We start from the raw sequence: 22,106 nt of genomic DNA, 5'->3' as shown, positions 1-22,106 counted from the left end.
CCCCCTGAACTATTGATAGCAAAGACCTAAAAGGCAAGAAGCTCCCATACACCTAGTCAAAGTGCATTCAACAAGACCACTCTGCAAGCCCGGCCTTTTACTGGGAGTTACTTTACACTGCGTGGCAGAGCAGAGCAGTGAACACCTCTGCAGAAAGACACCAAGAGGACAGAAGGCACTTAGCTATTAGCCGGCTTGTGCTGACAGTCCATAGTCCAAAATAAAGGGAAAAAAATAGAAATCCTATTTGTACCAGGAACACCATGTTCACAGCAACAACCTTAGGGCACGCTGCACTCTATATCCATCCAGGGACAGACAGCACCACAGCCAAACTCCCAGGGAAGGCTCTCATTCAACTTTTAAGTGAGATAAATAAGTAAACAGCCCTTTTTTGTATTTTCATTTTCCATGCATGGTGCAAAAAGAACTAACGAAAGACATGTGAGATCATGCTGTGGCTGAGAGGTTGCAGACAGTATCCAAATCCTTTCAGGGTTCACTAAAAGCACTGGTGGTCTGTGGCATCAGCAGCAGAGGTAGAAAAACAACACGATACGACATCAGAGATGTTGGAAGGTGACATCTACTTCCTAAAAATGCCTCCTTTTCTAAACAGAGATGTAAAAAGGAACGTTTCAATCAAAGAAAGAGAGGCACTTGCTGTTGTGCCTGTTACTGTTTTATTGGAAGGCCCCATCTGTCGCATGTATTCAGAAGAATGAAGTACAGCCAATTAAAATGACTGGTGCTGCAGCGACATAGCTGCAAAGGATAAACACCATTTGTGCAGGAAACACACAAGGCTTGTGATCTGTATCTCTGTGATAAAACAGTTTTTTAATATGCGCTCTGATGTTTTAAGTTAGAAATAAATATAGAAGAAAAATTATGAATCAAAAATAATACATTTTTATAAAAGAACAGGCTATGTTTTGAAAAGCAAAGGGACCATTTTATTTTCAATAATTATGTAGAAGCATGAACAGTGAATCACTCTCATTCACCCTAGTCTGAAAGGGGTCTGAAATGTTGCTAAAATATCTGTCGAGGATGACGAAAGCCAAACATTTTGTCTCCTCCATTTGAAAGCCTCCATGTGCACACAATCAGTAAGGATGTTAATGTGTCAACACCTGTCTGTCCTTTGTGACTCAATATGAATTTACACTTTCAACTCAGTTCTTCTATTTACCAGTAATAAGGTCGATTTTTTTTAAGGCTTTGCTCAAAATCACCTACAGGGGAACCAATCATCACTTTGTCCAGTGTCTTCCTTGATGCCATATCATCTCTATCATAGCCCTTGATCACATAATAATACCTCTGCTAATGTGGAAAGAAATGTTGAAAAAATATATATAATTGTGCAATGCATAAATCTGACAGTAAACTGTAAATTCATCTTGAAGATATAATTATTAATAAAATTGTTGCAAGATACTTTATGAATCACTATCACTTTATGAATGTTCAGATTATTATGATTATTATGACTTGTGCATTACAATTAGGCAACATTTCAGTGTTGTTCGTTGAATTGGAGCTAAATTACCTACTAACTATCTGTCAACTGTTACCGTCATATGAATGTAGTAACATTTTGTATTTGTAGTAAAATGTACAATATATACCTGAAATGTAGTAGAAAAAAGGATTATAAAATGGAAATAGATGTAATAATGCAATAATAGTAGAAGTAACTGAAAACAGTGCTGCACTTGAGTTTAGACACAAACCATTACTTTTACGTATTATACTGAATGGAATCAGGTTTTAGTTTCCATTCCCTTAATGAAAGATCAAGATTTAGGAAGGCATTTAAATCACATTTCATTGAAAGTTTATTTGCTGACATTTGTACAAACATATAGCAAGAATGTCTGTCTGCCCGTCTGTCTGTAGATGAACTTGTCTCACTGCTTGGCGGCTGAGTTCACTCTGGCCACTGGAGGCCAAACGAAGCAGTGATGCAGCAAATGCTACAGAGTCTGTGTGTGTGTGTGTGTGTGTGTGTGTGTGTAGACTGATCATCCCCAGGCCTGGTTCAGGTAATGTAGCGGAGAGGAGGGTAAGCTGCCCTGACACACACGCCTGGATCACAGAGGCTAGCAGGCTGCCGCGGGGTACGATGTGTGTGTGTGTGTGTGTGTGTGTGTGTGTCAGTGTAGGTGTATGTGTCAGTGTGTGTCAACATGTTGGTCGGCATCTCTGTAATTTAACTACATGTCCAACTGTATGTCGAAAAAACTAAAAACTGTCTATGTTGATTAAATCAAAATTCTGATTAGAGGAAAAATGTCACAGCTGTACTTCCCACTACATGCTCTACTGCTCACTGACCCCAGCCTGTGCACTCTGACCAACAGTGTTAACTAAATGGCTAGATGGCTAAATGTGATTAAATGTGAGCAGTGTCTGCTCACCTTGACTTACAGGTAACCTCCTGCCTGGTCCCTCTAACTCTGTCTCATCTGACCCTGATTTCTTGGTGTTTCAGCATTTATGAGTGTGAGTATGAGTGAGTAATTTTCTTCAGTCAGCATTTTCAGTCTCATAGTATTAATAGGGTTAAAGAGCAAGGGCCAAATTTCTTTCAGATGCATTCTGCACCTGCAGAATTGTATGTAATTCATCCAACAAGAACACTGATCACTGTCAGTGAGACTGTAACACTGTAATCATCCATTTAATTTCAGTAAATACTTCTATTTGCTTACTTGTGAAGAGTTAGATGAGAATATTAATCACACATCTACAGGGCAAGCTACAGCCAGCAGCCGGTTAGCTTAACTTAGCATAAAGAATGCAAAACAGTTGACCGGCTCCGTCTGAAGGCAACAAAGCCTGTCTGCCAATACCCCTAAAGCTCACAAATTAACGTTATAGGTTTGTTTAGCGAAAAGCGTGAAAGTTCTGTTAGACTATTTCTTGACTGGGTGGAATATTGTAAGGTAACCTAGGTGACACGCCTGGAAGTCACCTGGCTAAGAAAAACAAGAATTAGCCATAAAAACACAACTTGTTGTTTTTGCTGTTACACTAAATATCAAGCTACAGCTACCAGAAGGTGCCCATAATGGGAATAAACATTTCATAGCATTTGTCACAAACTCTCAAGTGGATCTGGTAAATACCAAGATCAGATACAGCAAACGTGATTAATTGAAAATTTCACTTAAATTCACTTAAGAGTACATTAAAAGAAGGATTTGCTTGAGAAAAAACTTTAACTACATGAATTATACAGTACATCAAACATCAAAAATAACTGATTCTTAAAAAAAAACATGCAATGAAAAGAACAATATAAAAGTACATCAAGTTTCACTTGGTTCAAAAACTCATCCATAGTTGAATAAGTGATTGATAGCGACCATTGTCTTGACTTCCTTAAATTAAAGTCACTCATTGCTGTTTCTTCCATCACTTGTCACTTCCTCCTGACATGTTGCCTCTGCCTTTGTTTGTTCACTGTATATTCTGTGACTAAACTCTGCTCTAAAACGCAGCCAAAAATAGAGCCTGTATCATCTGCTCCTTATATAAACACACAGTAGCTGCCAATGACTATTGTGGATGAGCCCCAGAAATACTCTGAATTGAGCATAAAGTGGTATTGATTCCCAAGCCCTTTTGGGACCCTCAGAATTAGTTCAAAATGGTTTTATTTCCAAAATTCAGATCTGGGTAAGTTTCTGTATTGTTACCATGAAATAAATATTTGAAAGAGAACGACAGATGATAATCAGAGTACAAACAAACACATTTATCCAGTGGACCATAACATATTGGGTATGAAATTAGTCTGCAGGGGCTTCATTTTGGGACGGGACTTTTCTATAGATGACAGTTTTTGAGCCATGACAAAGGCCAAAATGTGGCCTGCAATGTTAAGCCTTGTTTTCACCAGCCAGTTTAGAATAGTAAGTGGTCAGCAGTCAATGGTGGTAAAAAACAAAGCAGTCAGGAAAATAGGTTTTTCAATAATTGTGAATAATCATGAGAGGTCCTTGAGCATAGAGTCACAAATCTGCCCATATTAACAGAGACTAATAGTGACTCTATTAGTCCACTGAATTTGATGGTGACTCCTTAGCCCCACATTTTCTTTTATTTTCTTCACCCAAACTAGAGATAGGTTAGAAAATACTGGTTAAGTTTGTAATTTTTTTTCTGTTTTTGCAGTCAGTTACAGTTTTACAAGTCAGGTCTACTGCATTTACTCTGAAAATTGAGGGTGTAGCTAATAGGCCTTAACGCAAAATGTAGGAATACGTCTGGCCTGGAAGATAGGGAAGGTGACAGAATGATATACATTTTGTTATGTATTGGTTGCACTTAAAGCAGCAGGCAGGGATGGTGGGGTAATTTTCCATCAGAACATAAGAAAAGATGACAGGGGAGCATAACACTTTGTATTACTGACATGCTGAGTGAACTTTTTCTAAAGAAGCATTATTGATTCCCTGCTGACAAAAATCTGTGTGAAAGACACTTCAAAACCCACTGGTGTGAATCACCATGTGAAAGATGAGCCCACTGCGTAGACTGCAAGATGTTTTAGCTGGAAGGTAAGTTGACAGCATATTGATCAGAGCAACAGGTTATCTACAGTCCATTTTCATGTGCTCACACATGCACACACATGCACACACACACACACACACACAGACAGGCAAAGCATCTTTCATAAAACCACAATTACAACCACATAAACTGAGTTGGAGTATATCAGTCAGTGCTGTAAACGCAAGGCAGACAGCAGACAGACCTGGCGGTGGGCCTTGAATTGCTAGCAAATCAACTGAATGTAGCTCACACATACACACGCACGCAAACACACTCTCTCTCTCACACTCTCCAGCCACATAAAAGAAAAAAAAAATAAAAACAGAGTTTTTATTGGATGCCCAGAAACGGTCGGTGATCAAACTCCAACAGCCAAAAGAGCCACAGTGATTTAGTGCAGCAAAAATCCATTATGGCTCCATCCAAAGGTAATGACTTCTTCAGGCCTTCCAGCTGATTCTCCAGAGCAAGAGAGGGAGGGAATAACATACACACATGCGCACACACACTCACGCACATTGGACAAATCAGGCCTTTGTACAGAACAGCACGAGGTCCTGAAAGAGTCCATATTGACATCACCTCTCTTAAAGTCTTTTATACCTTCAATCACTCAGAGTCATCAGTGTTCAGTACCCACAGGCAAACTTTGACGTGAGAGGAGGAACCATGGCGGCACTGATATTAATACCTTTTATTTGTCAATGATGACACGAAGATGGAAAGCTGAGCATTAAGGCAACCACAAGGTAACGCAGGGCAGATACAGCAGTGAATTTTCATCATGCACAACGCTGCAGAACATGTTCCACACAACAATGACTTTATTGTAAATGTGTAATGTATTGTCAGTGGCAGTAAAGGCTCAATCTGGCAATTTGCTGACTTTCAATATGCTTCAGTTTTTTCTGCACTACTACAGTAATTTATGAAACTATATATGGCAAGGCAGCTTAACTCAGATTAAAAAATGACATCAGAGCGCATATTAAAAACAGAAAAATGCATAAGAAATGCTTTTAGGTCTATTGACAGACAATACTGAAGCACCGTTGAGGAAAGGATATTTTCTTAACATATTGTATGAAGTGCTAAGTGTTGGTGGAAAACCATGTGGTGTTCAGTGAAATAGCCCTACAATGTATATTGTATCTTATAGTATCCACTTTGGACCTTGTCATCAAGGAGATAAATGACACTCTTCACTGCCCCTGCTTGGAGAATACTGAAGCTGCATCTGAAGTGCCCTTTAGTTATGAGTTGAAATAAATCCTATAGTAATGCTGGATGCTTTGAGCATGAAAACATGCTAATCTCCCATTGCTGCCAGCAATATGAAGCAGTACCAATTTCTATTTGATAGTAAATGTAAAAAATAACGTTTTGCTGTAACAGATTCCTTGTACACTGAGATTTACATGGTTTTGGCTTTCTTTGTGGGTGGATGTGCAACATCATCAGGCAGATGCATCATTGCTGTGGCACCAATTCAGTCTTATCTGATACAAGCATAAAGGGTTAAACTGCCTTCAGATGGAGTTGTACAATATGCGCACTATATGTGATCTCCGATTTGCAACATATTATGTTTATTATCTTTTATTTTATTTAGTCAGGATTTATGATATGTTCCTTCTGTCAAGCCAGTTTGTTAGCACAGCTTAAAATCATATGAGTTGCATGACATAACAAACACGACTGCAAAGCCTCATTAACTATAAGACTTATCCTTGATTAGAGCCAGCTTTAGGTCAATGCAATAATTGCCACCCCCTAAATAATTACAGCCGAGAGTTCTTCACCGAGGTAAGTAACGAACCCTAATCCTGCAAAGTAGCTAATTAAGGGTTGGCAGCGGCTAATGCTACTTTACACCATGCTTTTGGTATGAAATGAAGAACATGCATGGTGTGAGGTGTCGAGTCATGAAGGAGTGTTATTACAATATATTTTGCTTAAAGAGAAAAACACAACAAATGCTAGAAATTGACAAAAACGAAGAGACTAAACAAAACCAGCAGAAAAGAAGAAACATGGAAGATGATCATAACCTTGAATTCAATGCACTTTGTCATAAAGGGACACAGGGGTACGTGTTTTGTGAGTGACACACAAGCTAACTGACCAAAAACCACTAAACAAGAGCAGATGCCACTACTCAGCCTGCCAACTGATAAGAGCTGTATTTGGGTGGGCAAACACTTGAATGTGAACCACAGAACCTGAACCACTACCATCCACTTCTACCCTGATACGCTCTCTGTTCCACAGATCAGTGACTGCTGCTGCCTCTTTCACAATGCTCACAACGCCAGAGAGACAAGCAAAACCTGGAGCTGACACAAAATGAAAGCTCAGCATGCACAAAACCCACATTAATCCTATTGAATTCCTCAGCATGATCGACAGCGCAGGGCCCGCTAATTAATTCAGGATCCCTTCTGCGATCACTTCACATCGCAGACACATTGAATGTATGTGCTGTATGTCCATCCCGCAAACTTCATTTGCATGCACAGTCTCTGTTAGTATTGATCTAGTTGTCTGTATGTGTGCATGACTGTGGGTGATCGCATGGCCTTTAGCAGGACTCAATATGACAGCAGTTGCTGCAACGGTCACCGAGACCATTAACTGTCCTTTCCAAATGGGAAAAGCTATATTTTTCCAAATGAGTCCTTTTGGGAATATGACATATGTAAAGTAGTTGTATAAACATGCAGTAAAATGTAGGGCTTCTACAGTAGCCCCATATGTACATTTTCTGGTGAACAAAGGTTTTAAAGAGAGGATTAACTGGTCGAATGAATTGGGCACAATGATGCAACTGACAGAAAGGCAAAAAACAAAGCTAGCTGTGCGCCTGTCTTTCAGCTTGTCTGGCTATTTGTGTAGACTTACCTTTCATACCGAATTTGGAGCGGCGGCCGTATTTGTTGATGAGAACAAAAAGGACAAGGAGGAGGACGCAAGCGAAGCCTGCCAAACCCACAGCAATGGAAACCTGAAAGAAATAAAGTGTTGTGTCAGACTCAAGCATGCGATCAGAGGACTGTGTTCACATCGTAATCCTTTACAGATTTCTGATTTCTGCAAATCAGAGTTTAATCCACTAGATTGGGACTGCTGCTTTCCCACAGGTTACACTAGTGTGGAAAAAAAATTTAAACACCTGTCTTGGCTGTGATGCAATCCAGTTGACAGAATGTAACTTAAAGATGATCCTCATGTACAGGCAGACTTATACTCTAAGTGCAGTTTTGAAAAAAAAAACTAATAGCTACTTTAAAGTCTTTAAAGTCATTTTCTGCTATCACAAGTCAAAATGTTTGCCTTGGAAAAAGGTTTATTGCAATGGCAGGTCCGTCGAGCTTTGAATTTTTTCCTTTCTAAAAGTGGTGCACATGGGCCTGTAGCATGGGCCTTGGCACTTAGGATGTTTGGAGGGTGGTGTATTCTTAGTTAGTTATTAGTTATTCTTGAATTATATTAGCAGCATGTATGTTCTAACATGAACTGCAATTGGTCGGTTAACTAGCTTAGCACCTGCAGCAGAAGTCAAGCGTTACTTTCAGGGCCAGTCAGAGCCCGGGTCTGCCTCCAAGTTTTTCCTCGCCTCTGTTGCCAAGTGCTTGCTCACGGGGGAATGCTTGGTCTCTGTATCTTAAGGAGGAGACTGGACCACCAATTGATAAGGATGTTGACTAAGAATATGCAGTTTAACCCTTCGTCTTTTAGCACCACATCTTAAATGTAGCCATCAATTTTGACCAATTACTCATAACCGATGAAGCCAATTATGAAACTAACGTTTCACTGATTTGTAGACAATCACTGTGAGTTACTGCAAGAGCTGTTACTTCAGGTGGCAACATCTTCAGTAAAAGTTGTTTGTTTTCTTTATTTGTCTTTATTGTCTACCAGTTTAAGGTGAAATGAGCAAGTCTAGAGATAGCAGATTGTTGATTGTTTCATTCGCAAATTATCAAATGCCAACACTTTTCCAAGTTGACAACACACATTGCGTATTACTGTAAATCATCATCTTTTACACATCAGATATTTCAATGTGTTATTGAAGGGACAACACAGGTTAATTAGTAGCTCCCTTCCATTTAGGTATCCGAGTAAGACATGCCAGTGACCCCATCATGCACATCACTAAAGAACTAAGGAACTCTCACTTCACTGACTGCAAGTTCCACAGCTATTATTAATGTCATTAATGACACCTGTGCTTTTCCTGCTATGACGTCTCAAAAAGTCAAAAGCTATTTATTAAAAGCCATACTGAATGGCATCTCCTTCTACAGTGGAATAGCTCTCTAGCATTGGTTTGAAATACTGTACAGATCCCCCATATTATGCAGCATTTCAAAACAGCTGCAGCCACTGCAGGATCGTCAACATCATTAGTGTCCAAATACACAATTTTGAAAAATGATTGTAACATGGCTTGTAGTCTTTGCGCCTCAGTGCTACATGTCAACACACAGTACAAACCCCTCCAAGGGTGCTTTGATAAATAAGAAGGGGGTTTGATTTGTGTTTAAACACACAGCAGCTCTCTGTTGAGTCCAAGGGCAACAACTTTAGCAGCTGTTTCATCGACATCAGTGAGGAGTAAACGCACCCCAAATGTGTCCTCATCTGGTCTGCCTGCATCACCGTCTGAAGGCGTCGAAGGAACTACAAGACAAAAACACAAACCAGGCATCAGAGGTTGCAAATTAGAATGAACCTTTAATTTCTGTGCTGTGCTCACACATAAATTTACAGTGAATATTTCCATAAAGCAAAATGATTTCATTAAATGTTTTGTGATAGATCTCATTGTTACTTGAAAATATTATGTTGTGTCTTCATCATTTGTGTGTCTTTTCTTTAACATAAACTCTTCAAAACAAGAGTGCTTCTTATGTGCTGTACAAAGTATTGAGTAAAATGTCAAATCTCTCAACATAGACTGAAATTACCCTCCCTCTGTGAAGAGGTTGATGTAAAAAGGCAGAACAGAACATTGCTGCTGTTTTGTGCCATTGAAGGTTGAGACAATCTGGAACTCTGTCTCCGAGAAATTATGGTTAGATAAATAGAACTGGGGCTGTCACGATATCAGATTTTTACTACGTGATTACAGTGGCCAAATAAATTCAGAATAATAAGAAATAGGGAAATTTGAAAAGAGAAAATGCTGTCAAATTACAGTCAAAATAGGAGCGTGGAGAGGTGGAAAGAGAGTCTGTAACAATAACTTTACAAAATCATACAAAATAATGAATTACATGTAATAGTGAAAGGCCAACAAGGTGAACTAATGAACAAAATATCTGCAATGTCTAACATCTGCGCAGGGTTTTTGAACATTATCACACATTATCATTAAAATTCAATACTTACATTTTTTTTATTACGTGAGAAAACATAACTGGCTAACATTGAGCTTCCTTTTTATATATCTGTTAATTTCAAGAAGACAGAGCTGCTGTGAGACTATTGTGATGAACTATGATGTGTCAAGGCTGATGAAAGGCTTTCAGCTATAGCCTGCATGGCCGTGAATGCACACTGTCTGTTACAGTCTGTCACCTGTCACAAGGCTGATAATGAAATTTCTGACCCAAGTTTTGGATTAAAGTAACAAAATACATTGTGGAATTTTCATTATTGTACATGCATGCTCCTGCTTGAACATACAATACACAGAGACACAAACAAATTAACAAACAGGCAGCTTCATACGTTTACATCATTGTACAAGAAGAGCAACAGAAAAAAACAGAGCAAAAGACAGAAAAATGAAAAAACAGACCAAATTAATGTCTCCTGAAATCAATTTTTTGATGTTAAAATGCTACATGTCACTACAAACATGAGTCTTGGCAAACAGCAGAGGTTTGGGGAGTGTAAGGAGAAGAGGACAGTTGCAGAGCCATGAAACAAAATGAGCTGGTGTCAGGGAAACTCCAGTCTGAGGCCTCCAGCCAGGACATCAGAGAGTAATTGTGGGCAAATTAATGGCCACATGGTAGACTGGCTGCCACTGGCTCAGACACACACAGTACACTAAAGTGCATCGCTCTGTGTGAGTGCGTGTGCCCTAACTACCATTGCTGTCCCTCCTCCCCAGCCTTCATCCCTCTCTCCTCTCCTCCCTCTGCCCTCCTCTCTCCTCAGCAATATGAGTATCAGTCAGCCTGTCAGTCTTCCTTCTACGTCTGAACTGCCTCACACACAGCTGCTATAATGTTTCACACTCTCATCACCCAAACACCTCTCCCTCACCTGCCTCACTCCCAGAAGCTGTGTGAGTGTGCATGCATGTGTGGCAACATGAAGTCACAGCTTGCCACACAGTCAGAGTCCATCCATCTCCATCCCTGGCCATGCTGCAGCTTTAGAACCCATGGCTGATTAGAAAGAATGTCTCATATGGAGATGGAAGAAGACTCTGATGAAGGTCAGAGATCAGACCAGCCTACTTTGTTTAAGCCGTCAACTGTGAGGCTGCCACAACAGCCTGAGGCTAAACCACACATCACACACAGGAGATTTACAAAGCAGTGTGTGAGTGGGACAAAGCATCGTTCCAGCAATATGACTGCACTCAGTGCTTCAAGAACACTCACACATCACCAGCTGAAATGGTGGGAAACTAGCTGGTTAACACTGTTGCTGAGTTAGTTGAGGTTTGGAAATGAAAGCATTATGCACAAAGAGATGCTGATGCAATTCCCATTAAAACTGTCCAAACTGCTTTAACAGAAGTTGAAATACTTGTATGTATGTCCAAAAGCATGATGGTTCAGTTGTTAGCATTGATACCTCACAGCAAGAGGGTCTTTCTTTGTGGAGTTTGCATGTCTTCCTCATGCTTGTGTAGGTTTCCTCCAGGTCTTTCTTTTAGATGTGGAGTTGATCTCTGGCCGCTATACAAGGACTGCCTTCTTCTAACTAGCTTACAACCTATAGCAGTAATCCAGCCTTGCTTCTAAAACAACATAGCACATCATGCTATATGTACTATACTACATCTGAGTTTAGAAGGGCTGGTGTTATCATACCAAGAAACATTAATCTGAATTTCAATTAAAACCTTTACCAGTTATGCAGAGTCTCTGGGACTCTGAGTTCCCAGGAAACTAGACTATTGTAACTCACTCTACTCATGCTTAAGAAAACACAAGCTTTCCAGACTTCACTTCACTCACACAAAATGCTGTTGCCAGACTCCTTACTAATTATTATAAAAGAGTAGATGTAACCTCATTTGGCTTCATTACATGTGTTACCTGTGCATATTAGATTCTAATTTAATCATCACGTTTAAGGGACTGACCCTTGAGTGTTCCATACCAACCTAAGTGTAGTCTGAGATCCTCCAGTGGGACCCTTTCAGAGATTCCAAAATCTAGATTGAAAAATAGAGGCAACTGGGCATTGAGGCCCCATCACTCTAGAATGATTTTCAAGAGGAGTGCAGATCAATCAATTGTATTGTTTAATTGTTTTAATATCTTCTTATTTTATATTTTAGTTAATAGTTTTTTAGTTGGTATGGAATGGGATGGTATTTACTACTGGTACTTTGAGAAAGGAAAAAAGATAAAGAACTGCACCACTGAAGCATCTAAAGCAGCATCAAGAGAAAAAAAACAATCAATAGCAGAGAAGTATTGGGTGGATTTTTGGACCCATGAGTCAGTAACATCACACCACCTTGTATGTGAAATAAATTATTATTTAGTATGATGACTCAGCAGTTACCCCACTAACTTCAAGGTTTCCCGTTTAAACGTCTTTACCGGCTGGGGTGATGCAAGCGGGGAAATTGAATGCAAAGTGCTGCCCCCTTTCTCTCAACAGCTTGAGATGCCCCTTAACAAAGTACATAACATTAAGAATGAACGCTATGTTTAGCAAATATCCTTTCACGTGTAAATTAGGATCCAGAGAACTGAATAGCAATGCTAAATGCTAAGAGATTTTGATGAACTGCAACACAAAGTAAACAAATTTCTCCATGGTTACTACCTTAAAACTAATACTTGTACATACTGTGTGTAAATATTGAAGTCAAACAAACAAGTACTAAAAACCAAAACTAAAAAGAAAAAGAAAATAGCAGGGTTAAATTGTAAAGTAGAAAAACTCACCTAGTTCGACTATGTCTGCAAAAGAAAAGACAGAGAAAGTCATGCTATGTCAATAAATTGACACAAGGTATTAACCTTGGAATATTGACCATGGGGAGAAATTTGCCAGTCTTTGTGGGTTTATTCCCCCTCCCTGTGAACTCAGGATGAACTGCAAGTGAACAATCTACCTGACTGAACTGTGGATGAACCCTGGCTGCGATCCAGGCAGCAGGGATCAGCTCCACAACCTGCACCATGTGAAGGGAGATTTTAATAAAAGCTAAAAGCTCCCAATATTTCCTCCACCTAGAACAAAACTGTGATTTATACAACAGGTAGTTTAAGAAAGAAATTATAAGTGGTCAAAGACTTGTTCCATTCATATTGCCGATTCCCAAAAAGTGGGCCATGCTAACTCATGGGGGAATCAACAGTTACTTGGCAGTATTTCTTCTTTTCTCCTATGCTTTTATTCTAATTTAAATCCAAAACAATGAAGACAGTGTTCAGGCAGTAAAAATGTGTCAGTAATCCTTGCATAAATGCCATTTTACCCATGAGTATACTGTCAATTGTGATTATGGGGACATCAGTGCTGCCAGCTGTTAACAGTGCATTACTCATCAACCACAAGCACAGAGAGGAATAACTACCAAGTAGAAATGATCCACTCACCATCATCATCAATACCCGGGGCCATGAGGAAGTGACCATACACTGTCTTGGTGACTGTTCCTAGAGGGTTACTGGCCTCCAGAGTGTAATTGCCATTGTTGATGTGTGTTGGATTCTGGAAGGTCAGGCAGCCCTCCAGATAGTCCTGGTAGAAGTCCATCTCAGTTCGGATGTACTCATTCTGGAGAATCTCTTTTTGCTTGTGATACCAGCGGAGCTTGGGATGAGGATATCCACGGACTGTGAACTCGATGCAGGTATCGTGGCGTTGCTCGGGCTCAGCTAGTCTCAGGATGACTGGAGGAACTGCAGGGAAGAAGAATAGAAACTATGTTATTTACATGACAGATAAACACTGCAGGCATATGGAGCAGAAAAAGTGGATCCTCTTTCTTCTCTTGAAAACATCACCCTTTGGCCTAAATTTTGCAATAATAACTTAAGCTAAGAGGTTTATGTGTTGAGAAAGTTCCACAACAATTGAGCTAATGAAAACCTGTCCTAAATCTATGAGAGATCTCAAAAGAATGCAGCAGACTCAGCTGTTTTGATTTGTTCTGAGAAGGATGACATTTAATAGGCAGGTTTTTGCCTGGTAGTGGGGATGAGCCTTTTACTATGTGCTATACTGCAGCAGTACATCAGCAGCAGTACAGGACAATGAGGAAAGCAGACAGGGAGACTTCTCTTGCTTGAAATAGATAGAGGAATCTCCTCTGCATAAACAAGTGCATGGCCTCTTTTTTCCTGACATGCAGAAACACACCTCTGAATCCATGACGCCTCCAAGAAGTAATTTATCACTTTAATACCATCAGATACATTTCATAAACAATTCATCTGCTGATTTGTCTTTGCCGTGAGTCAGTCTTGCAGCTACATCATCAAAAGGAAATATTTGGCAGATGGTATTGCCTGGCAATCTCTCTCTGTGTCTGTTCTACATACCAACCCCCAACCAAACCTACCCACCCACATCCACCGCTCACTCAGACATATACACTTTTATAATACACCATTGCTTTGTCTCTTGCTGAGTCTCAACAAATTCTACCATTTCAACAAGGCGTGTGTGAGAAGCTCTGTTATTACCAGATCATGGTTTTGTGTGTGTGTGCGTGTGTGTTGTCATTCAGACAACCCTGCAACCCCTTAATTGTGCTACTAAATAGTAACAAAAATGTTTTCTAATCTGAATTAAATCAAGAAATAGGGTTAGTTTTAGTCAAGTTCTTAAAATGACTGAATATTGGATGATTACACACACCAAACAGAGGATATGAATTGCTGGATTAACTAGTTTGAAGGCTCAAGGGCAAAACATTTTAGTTCCCTTCTGGCTTCACCACACCTGTGACCCTTTGTACATTAGTTATAGTTCCCCTTACTGTAAAAACAATGCACAAAGCAGACTATATGACAGGTTCTTTGTTTTCCCAGTCATCCAACCAGCATTTTTATTTTCATCATTGCTGCCAACTTTATTTAGGAAAAATGCATGATGTGGGCACAGTACAGCCATGCATGCAGATGAGAGGCTCGACGTTGGTAGTGCTATGCGCAAAAGCCTGACACCGGCATTTTTTCTTTTTTTTTTTTTTGGATCTCAGCATGCTGACATTTTCTTATTAGCACAAATCGCAGAGTACAGCTGAGGCTGATGGAAATGTGGGTATTTGGTCCAAAAACCTGCAAAAACTAAAACAATGAACAAGTTCTATTTTGTGATGGTAATATATGAAGAGTTAAGGCTGTAAAAATACATCCTCAAGTGAGCAAAAATGTCAGAAATTACCAGTTCAGTAATCCATCAAATATTTTTCAGATATTTCACTCATAACCACAGATGTCATGGTGACACTAGATGAACAGTCAGGAGATTAACAAAGTTAGTAGGTTTCATCTTGTGGGTAACATGAATATCTGTACAAAACTGATGACGTTTCACCTGGATGTTGAGGTGCTTAAAAGGAAAAACACTGACCTGCTTATGGCACTAAATGAAAGGTCAGGGGATTCCCAAAGGCATTAGGATTCATCCTATGGGGACCATGAATGTCTGTATAAAGTTAAATGGCAATCCATTTAATAACTGACATGTTGATTATTATGACCGTTGTTGATTGTGTACCAATGGATAGCTCATGTTTTCAAACCAAATAGTCGTCCAGTAAAAAGATGAACTGAGTATTTATCAGTGTTTGAAAGCTGTCATTTCATAAATTGCTTTGGTGATATTGTTCCTGTTAGACAATAGTAACAATGAAGTCATTCAATTGAACTAAAGGCTAAGGCATGTGTATGCGCCAACGTGTTTGTGTGGGGGAGTGTGCAGAGCTGTGATTTCGAGCACAAGAAGAAAAGGAAAGGATAGAAATTAGAGAAAAGAAAGAGGGAGGAGGGAGGAAGATGGGCATGAAGTGAGGGCGGTATACAGCTGTGCAGCCTAAAGACAGAGAGAGAGAGAGAGAGAGAGAGAGAGAAACGAAGTTCTCTTGTTGATGGACAGTTAGGGACAGATCCATTTTCCCCTCAGTGTGGCTGACAGCCCAGTCTCAGTCAATACAATACAAATCAGTACGGCACGCCATACTGGTCTATAACAACATGGTGTCCTTGTGATGCTCACACAGATGACAAGCTTTGATAAATACATGCCTTTGATCAGGGAGAACACTGAATATAAGGCTGGTTGTACAGTGTTATCTTGTGGTAACACTCGTGGCATATTTCAAATGCCATGTTCCAGCCAGACTACAGATAGGACATCGTGGCTGGCGGCGACAGGAGTGGCAATGGTTTCATGGGATAGATATTGCCACATGTTCCCTCTGGGTTAAACCACATTGTGATTAAGATTTTAACCTGTAAGAAGCAGCAAAGTGATATTAGGCAGAGTGTCTGGAGGGACACAGTCATCTAATTTTCTCATTAATTGCTCATAATAAGAATTAATGTTGGAGCTATTCAGGGAAGAGAACTACTAACCCAGGCGTCAGTTAGCACTTTGTTCATAATAGAGAGCAAGAGAAATGCCTATAGGACATAAGGAAAAAAACAAGGCAAGTTATATGAGTACACAATGCTGTAGAGCTGCTATTTTTCCAGACTGCAGCAGGACAATGGATCTGCAGAATGTGCATTGTGGTTAATTACAGTTTCGCTAAAATAGGGAACTCATCTTTGAATGCAGAGAATGTTACTTGACGGCTGGTAATTTCGCTGTCAGTCAGATTACTCCCTAATCAGAGCAGCAGTTTAAGCTATTTTATGACATTTCCAGAGACAATAGGCTGCGCAGGGGAGGAAATATAATTACCATCAGAGCATGTGGTGAAAAATTAATAAGTTAATTTGCAGCACCAGCAGAGAGAGTCAACATGAAAAAAAATGCCTGGAGATGTACATCCATAGAGTGAGTGTCCGTGTGGAGGAAGCCCTGAAGAATAGATGTTGCAAAGTCTATCTGTCATTCTAGCATGGTCCTTAGCAGTTCTGCACCAATAGGGCGTGTTTGAATATGTGACAAATCTCCCGTCTTTTAGCGTGATGCATTACAAACAGCCTCAATAGATTGTGCACTACAATAGCAAGCTTGCTACAAAGAGAAAAATGTCAGGCACCTTTGACAAATCTTGGCTTTGAATATATAGCCTGTACCAAATCTGCCCAAGGCCAATCCACGGACTGAACCTATGTAGAGCTGAGGTATATTGCATGCGGTAATTCATGGTCTGGATATTGGTGAAACATTCTAATGGTTACCAAATCATTGCTTTAACATTGCTGAGGGTTATATTTCTTTTTCCTTTCTCTTTCCGCTCAGATCAAGGCTGAGCTTTCAAGTGGGCTGGAGGGTATGTTTTTGCTAATTTAATTGGCCACATCAGTTTCACTTGGTTTGTAACTGTGCAACACCTCATTGCATTCTAAACGTACCTGCATAATTTGGCTGTTCTGTTTAGGGTTTTTTTTTTGTTTTTGTTTTTTTTTTTTTTGCTGTTCTAAATTATTCTCTTAGAATATCAGTGTCATTGATACAAGATATATTATCCTCCCCAATGTGAGCCCATCAAAGCTGCCATGAAAGACATTTTATGTAAAAGAAAACCTCCAAGCATTCATGATGTACAAGCTACACGTCTTGAGTTACAGCATTGTTCTTTCATAATGCCCAAATTTTGTCCAGTTAAACTTAAAGTCGGCACTGAATAAATTGGTCCAAAATGGTCTAAAGTGAATACTGAGGAAGTACAGCAAATGTGTCATTCATTGAGCATGGACTGTTTATTAAAACAGCCTGGTGCTGTGTCCTGTGTGTTGTTAAGTTAGTACAAAACCGCTTATGCTTTCATTATTTGACTGTAAGTTGATTTGGAAAACTTGATTGTGATCGTTTGTTGTGACAGTTGTGCATTTATCATGGCCACCTGACGAATGCAAAAACCAGTATTTACTCTCCTTAAAGTAAAGCTCTGTTTCGTTTTTCACTGACTCTCGACGGAATAATTTGACTCTCTAGCTGCCAAATGCTGCTTGTTTGTTTGTTTGTTTTTTTCCTGAAAACAGCTGTTTGTTGTGGGCCAGAAAACTAAAACAAAGTGCAGAGTTGGGTCATAGTTTTTTTCTTGCTTCATCACTATTCAGCAACACCTTTCACATGTCACATAGTCATTTGATTCATAGTTAATAATTGAAAATATTAGGTAAAGTAGCTTTATAGGAGTGATCATTTTTGGTTAAATATTTTAAAAATTAACACAAACTATACTGTCCTTTTCCATGTTTCACTAAGAACATAATATTTTCAATCTGAGCAACATCTGTGAATCCAAATAAGAGCAATATGAATGACAGTTGGCACATCATACATCATAGCTTTCTTCTATCGTCAGTCAAATTCACTGCCATTATATCTCCTGTCTTTCAATCTCTGAATCCATTTATTGTCATCTGATGACAAGTTAGCCTCTGGGGGCAACGGCACGTTTCAGTGCTTCTGTTTTTACCAGCAGATATCAACATAACAGATGTCCAGGTCAAGACTTCCACTCCTCTGCACCCGTCACTGTTTACAGTCCTATTAGCGACTTGAGACATGAGGATGGACATGAGATGACACTTTGGTTAATCTCTATAAATCTGCATAGGAATACAGATAAATCAACAGGTATTGGGTTCCATTTTTGCAAATTTATTTCAACTCATTTGAGCTCCACAGGGACTGCAGACCTGCAGGCAAGAAAAGCAGACTCCAATGTGATTGGTCTGTGCTACTCGGACTATAAACGAAATGCAACATGAACAAGGACGCTCTTCGTTCCAAAATCTTGTTCCTTGCCTTCAAATTTTGCAGATATGCAAATATTTCTTTAAATCCAGCCAGACCAGCTTGTCTCAGCCCAGACCAAATAGCTACAGTAGCTGTAGAACATTAACATATGACTCATAAAAAATGACTGGGAGAAGACTGGCAATGAAGCTGTCAACTGTACAAATACCACCTCATCACTGAAAGTTAATACCATTTTTTTTTTTTAATTTCTAATGTGGATAAGCCACTTGCTCAGTGGTCAGCAACAAGATTTCATTCCAAGTAATCACTACACCAGCAGGGTTCACTGATTAGTGCCTTTAAGATCAGAAAAAAAATTATGTCTCCTTTAAGCATTTGAGTCTTATTCCAAGTATTTATGAAGAGTGTGCAGCTGAGATCTAATACCCAAGAAACACAACTATTAATGGGGAAAGATGTTGTAGTGACTGAACTGATGACATTTCTGCTATTGCGTGATTAATGGAGATTGTTACTGAGTACAGGTGCTCACACTACATTTAACGCTAAACTAATCCTTATTGAGCCCATATAATAAGCATATTTACAAAAATCAATGAAGTTGGTGAGGTAAAACATCAAATAAATTGTCTTTGTACTGTTTTCAATTTAGTATATGCCAAAAAGAATTCTGTTTTTGTTATGGTTTACACAGTGCAACTGCCGTATTTTCCGGACTATAAGCCACTACTATAAGCCACTACTTTTTTCCCGCGCCTTGAACTCTGCGGCCTAAACAACAATGCAGCTATTCTATAGATTTTTACGGCCTAACAACCCGGTGATGCGAAGAGGAAGATGCTAGTTTTAAGCGTAACTTTTAACAGTCATTTTGCGTGTCATGCACATACTGTCATCAGGGAAAACACTCGTAAAAATGCATATGATGCAGCTTTTAAGTTAAAAGCAATCGAACTGGCTGTCCAAGAAGGAAATAGAGCTGCTGCACGTAAGCTTGGCGTAAATTAATCAATGGCGAGACGTTGGAGACGGCAGCGTGAAGAACTGACGCAAGGTATGCGAGGTAATAAAAGCAGATGGCCCGGACTTGAATGTCATGTTACAATGTGGACACCTGCAGCTTATAGTCAAGTGCAGCCTATATATGTACAAATATTATTATTTTATTTTATTTTTTTAATTTGGTGGGTTCGGCTTATACTCAGGTGCGTTCTATAGTCCGGAAAATACGGTACTTTTTTGGGGCCAGGATAGTATTAACCTTGATGATATTAAACATAGACGCCTATGAAAATTAGGAGAATATGTAAAGTACATAATCACAATATTAATATTATGTTATAAATATTTCTTATGAATAGACAAATTTAAGACACAATATAAATAAGTAATTTCGAAGGTAATGTAAGTTCAAAATGTTTCATCATGAGTTACTGTGTCCACATGGGCTTAAATGTAGCTTTCAGTTCATTCGTGTCCCCTCTGCAGGGTATGGTCAGAGTTTACCCAGATTTAATAATCTGAGAAATTCAACTCACACTGTACATTGAGCTGGATGGAGGAGTTGGTCATCCCCACCACGTTCTCTGCAATGCAGGTCAGCTGGAAGTTGTTGTCATCTCGACTGATGTTGAAAAGAGTCAGGTTGATGGAGTGGATGTTGGGCCAGTATACATTAGACTAGGGAAAGAGAACAAGAGGCACGGGCAATGAAGGGAATGATATTTAAGTATGTATAGGACATATCATATATATTATTAAATTACTGTGGTTAAAATACTGAATTACTTCATTAAATTTGAATTCATTATTATTCATAATAACTAAATGATTAGAATAAAGAGAAGAAGCACAGACAACCTGTGAGATTAATGATTGCAGTGATTTGGAGTGATTTTACTGTTAGGGTCGAATTGCAGCGACAATGTTAAGAGTAATATGTTGTAAATTTTAGCAATATTTTATACTAACTGACTCACAGCTTTTCACCACTTGGTAGACAGATACAACGCTTATGATTCCCCTCTTGTTTTCAGTTGGCCAGGTTCCCCAACACTTCACTTATCCTGATGAGCTACAGTATCTGTCTACCGCAAAACATCAAGCCTGAGGCTGAGGTAACTTTCATCTGTAAAGTCACTGCAAGTATTAAAGACACAGATGACAAACACAACCACACAGCAATTTCAGAAACCACTGTTCTCTTCCTCCTGCTGATTATCTCTGCTGTTGTTATTGCTGTGGTGTCCCCGGGGCCTGTCTCGGGGAGCCAGATTAGCCGGCTCATTGTGGGTTCAACCCAGGCCTCTCGGTCTCACAAAAGTAGCTTATACTGAACAGGGGTGGATCATCGTGGTAACCTACGCTGCACAGCTAATCCATGAGCTACAAAGCAGGTCGAGGCCTTGTTCTTTTTGTGAATGCGTGAGTTAGTTGATGATTTGACACACGTCTCTTTTTTTAGTTTGTCAAAATAGGCTTAAAATTAATTTGAAGGTGTTGTCTGTTGCATCAAAGAATAACAAACATAGACAAACATTCAGGGTAAGATACTGTATACAGAGGAAATATATGTTTATCTTCAAAAAAAATACCATAGGTTGTTAATGATTAAACCAGAAAAAAAACTGTTGTCATGTTGCAGAGTCAGTTGTCAAATGGTTATTTGTCCTATAAGCTTCTTAAATAGTTTGATTTAAATAACTGCTTGATACCCAAAGGGGTCGAATCATCCAATATTTATTATGAGGAAATATGAGATTAAATATGAAAGTGAATTTTAGTAGCGGTACTTTGTTTTTTCCTTTTCCTTCTCCCATTAATCAACTCTAAGATTTACTCTGTGACCCTGAACCCACAGAAGAGGAACCACTGGAGTAAATTAGTAAATGCAGTAGTTAAAACTAGCTCCACCTGAATCAGTTACGGGAGTAAAATGGCAGCATTTTACACAGTTTTTGTATTAGTAGTACCAATCTAATAATGCAATACATAGCAAGAACAGTCACAGGCCATTAAACACAGGTTTGTCGGTTGGTAGGTTTACTTGTGCGCTGTGCTGAAACTGTTACTTAACTAAGAAGTACTCCTTCCACCATTGCTGATAACAACATGTGAGGCTGAAAAACAAGCCCTTAAGCTAGGAACCTGTTTCTAACCAAGCAGCTTAATGGAAAAGTTACCATTCACAGAAGATCTGGACATGAACAAAAAGACAGCAAAGTGACATATATCTCAAAGGCAGCAACATGAACCCCGTGAAGCAGGGTAAATACTAAGTGACATCAGATGACTCAGAGGGAACTAATGATGACCACTAATGGTCCAAAAAACAAGCAAAATGCAAAAAAATAGATGTCAAATAAATGGTTTGGGTGACTGCCCATGACTGCTTTTCAGTGTCATTGAAAATCTATAAAAGCAGA

The 22,106-nt window shown here is 39.3% G+C and overlaps 1 protein-coding gene across 3 annotated transcripts in view; it reads right to left on the bottom strand.

Moving 5' to 3' along the window:
- The window catches only part of ntrk3b (neurotrophic tyrosine kinase, receptor, type 3b), a 169,819-nt gene that overhangs the window by 67,372 nt on the left and 80,341 nt on the right, over positions 1-22,106 (bottom strand). Inside the window, exons 7-11 of one of the 3 annotated variants that reach the window (XM_046406432.1) lie at positions 20,220-20,361; positions 13,386-13,691; positions 12,729-12,743; positions 9,206-9,261; positions 7,474-7,576 (exon numbers count right to left, since the gene is read on the bottom strand). In XM_046406432.1, the coding sequence (XP_046262388.1) occupies positions 7,474-7,576; positions 9,206-9,261; positions 12,729-12,743; positions 13,386-13,691; positions 20,220-20,361 (622 nt within the window). The remainder of the gene's footprint in view (positions 1-7,473; positions 7,577-9,205; positions 9,262-12,728; positions 12,744-13,385; positions 13,692-20,219; positions 20,362-22,106) is intronic. The other 2 variants (XM_046406517.1, XM_046406600.1) reach the window with 2 other exon arrangements.

This window comes from Scatophagus argus, chromosome 1 (genome assembly GCF_020382885.2).
Source record: "Scatophagus argus isolate fScaArg1 chromosome 1, fScaArg1.pri, whole genome shotgun sequence".
In the NCBI taxonomy this organism is placed as follows: domain Eukaryota; kingdom Metazoa; phylum Chordata; class Actinopteri; family Scatophagidae; genus Scatophagus; species Scatophagus argus.
Note: the sequence above shows the minus strand (reverse complement) of the source record. Positions and strands in the feature narration are given on the sequence as shown.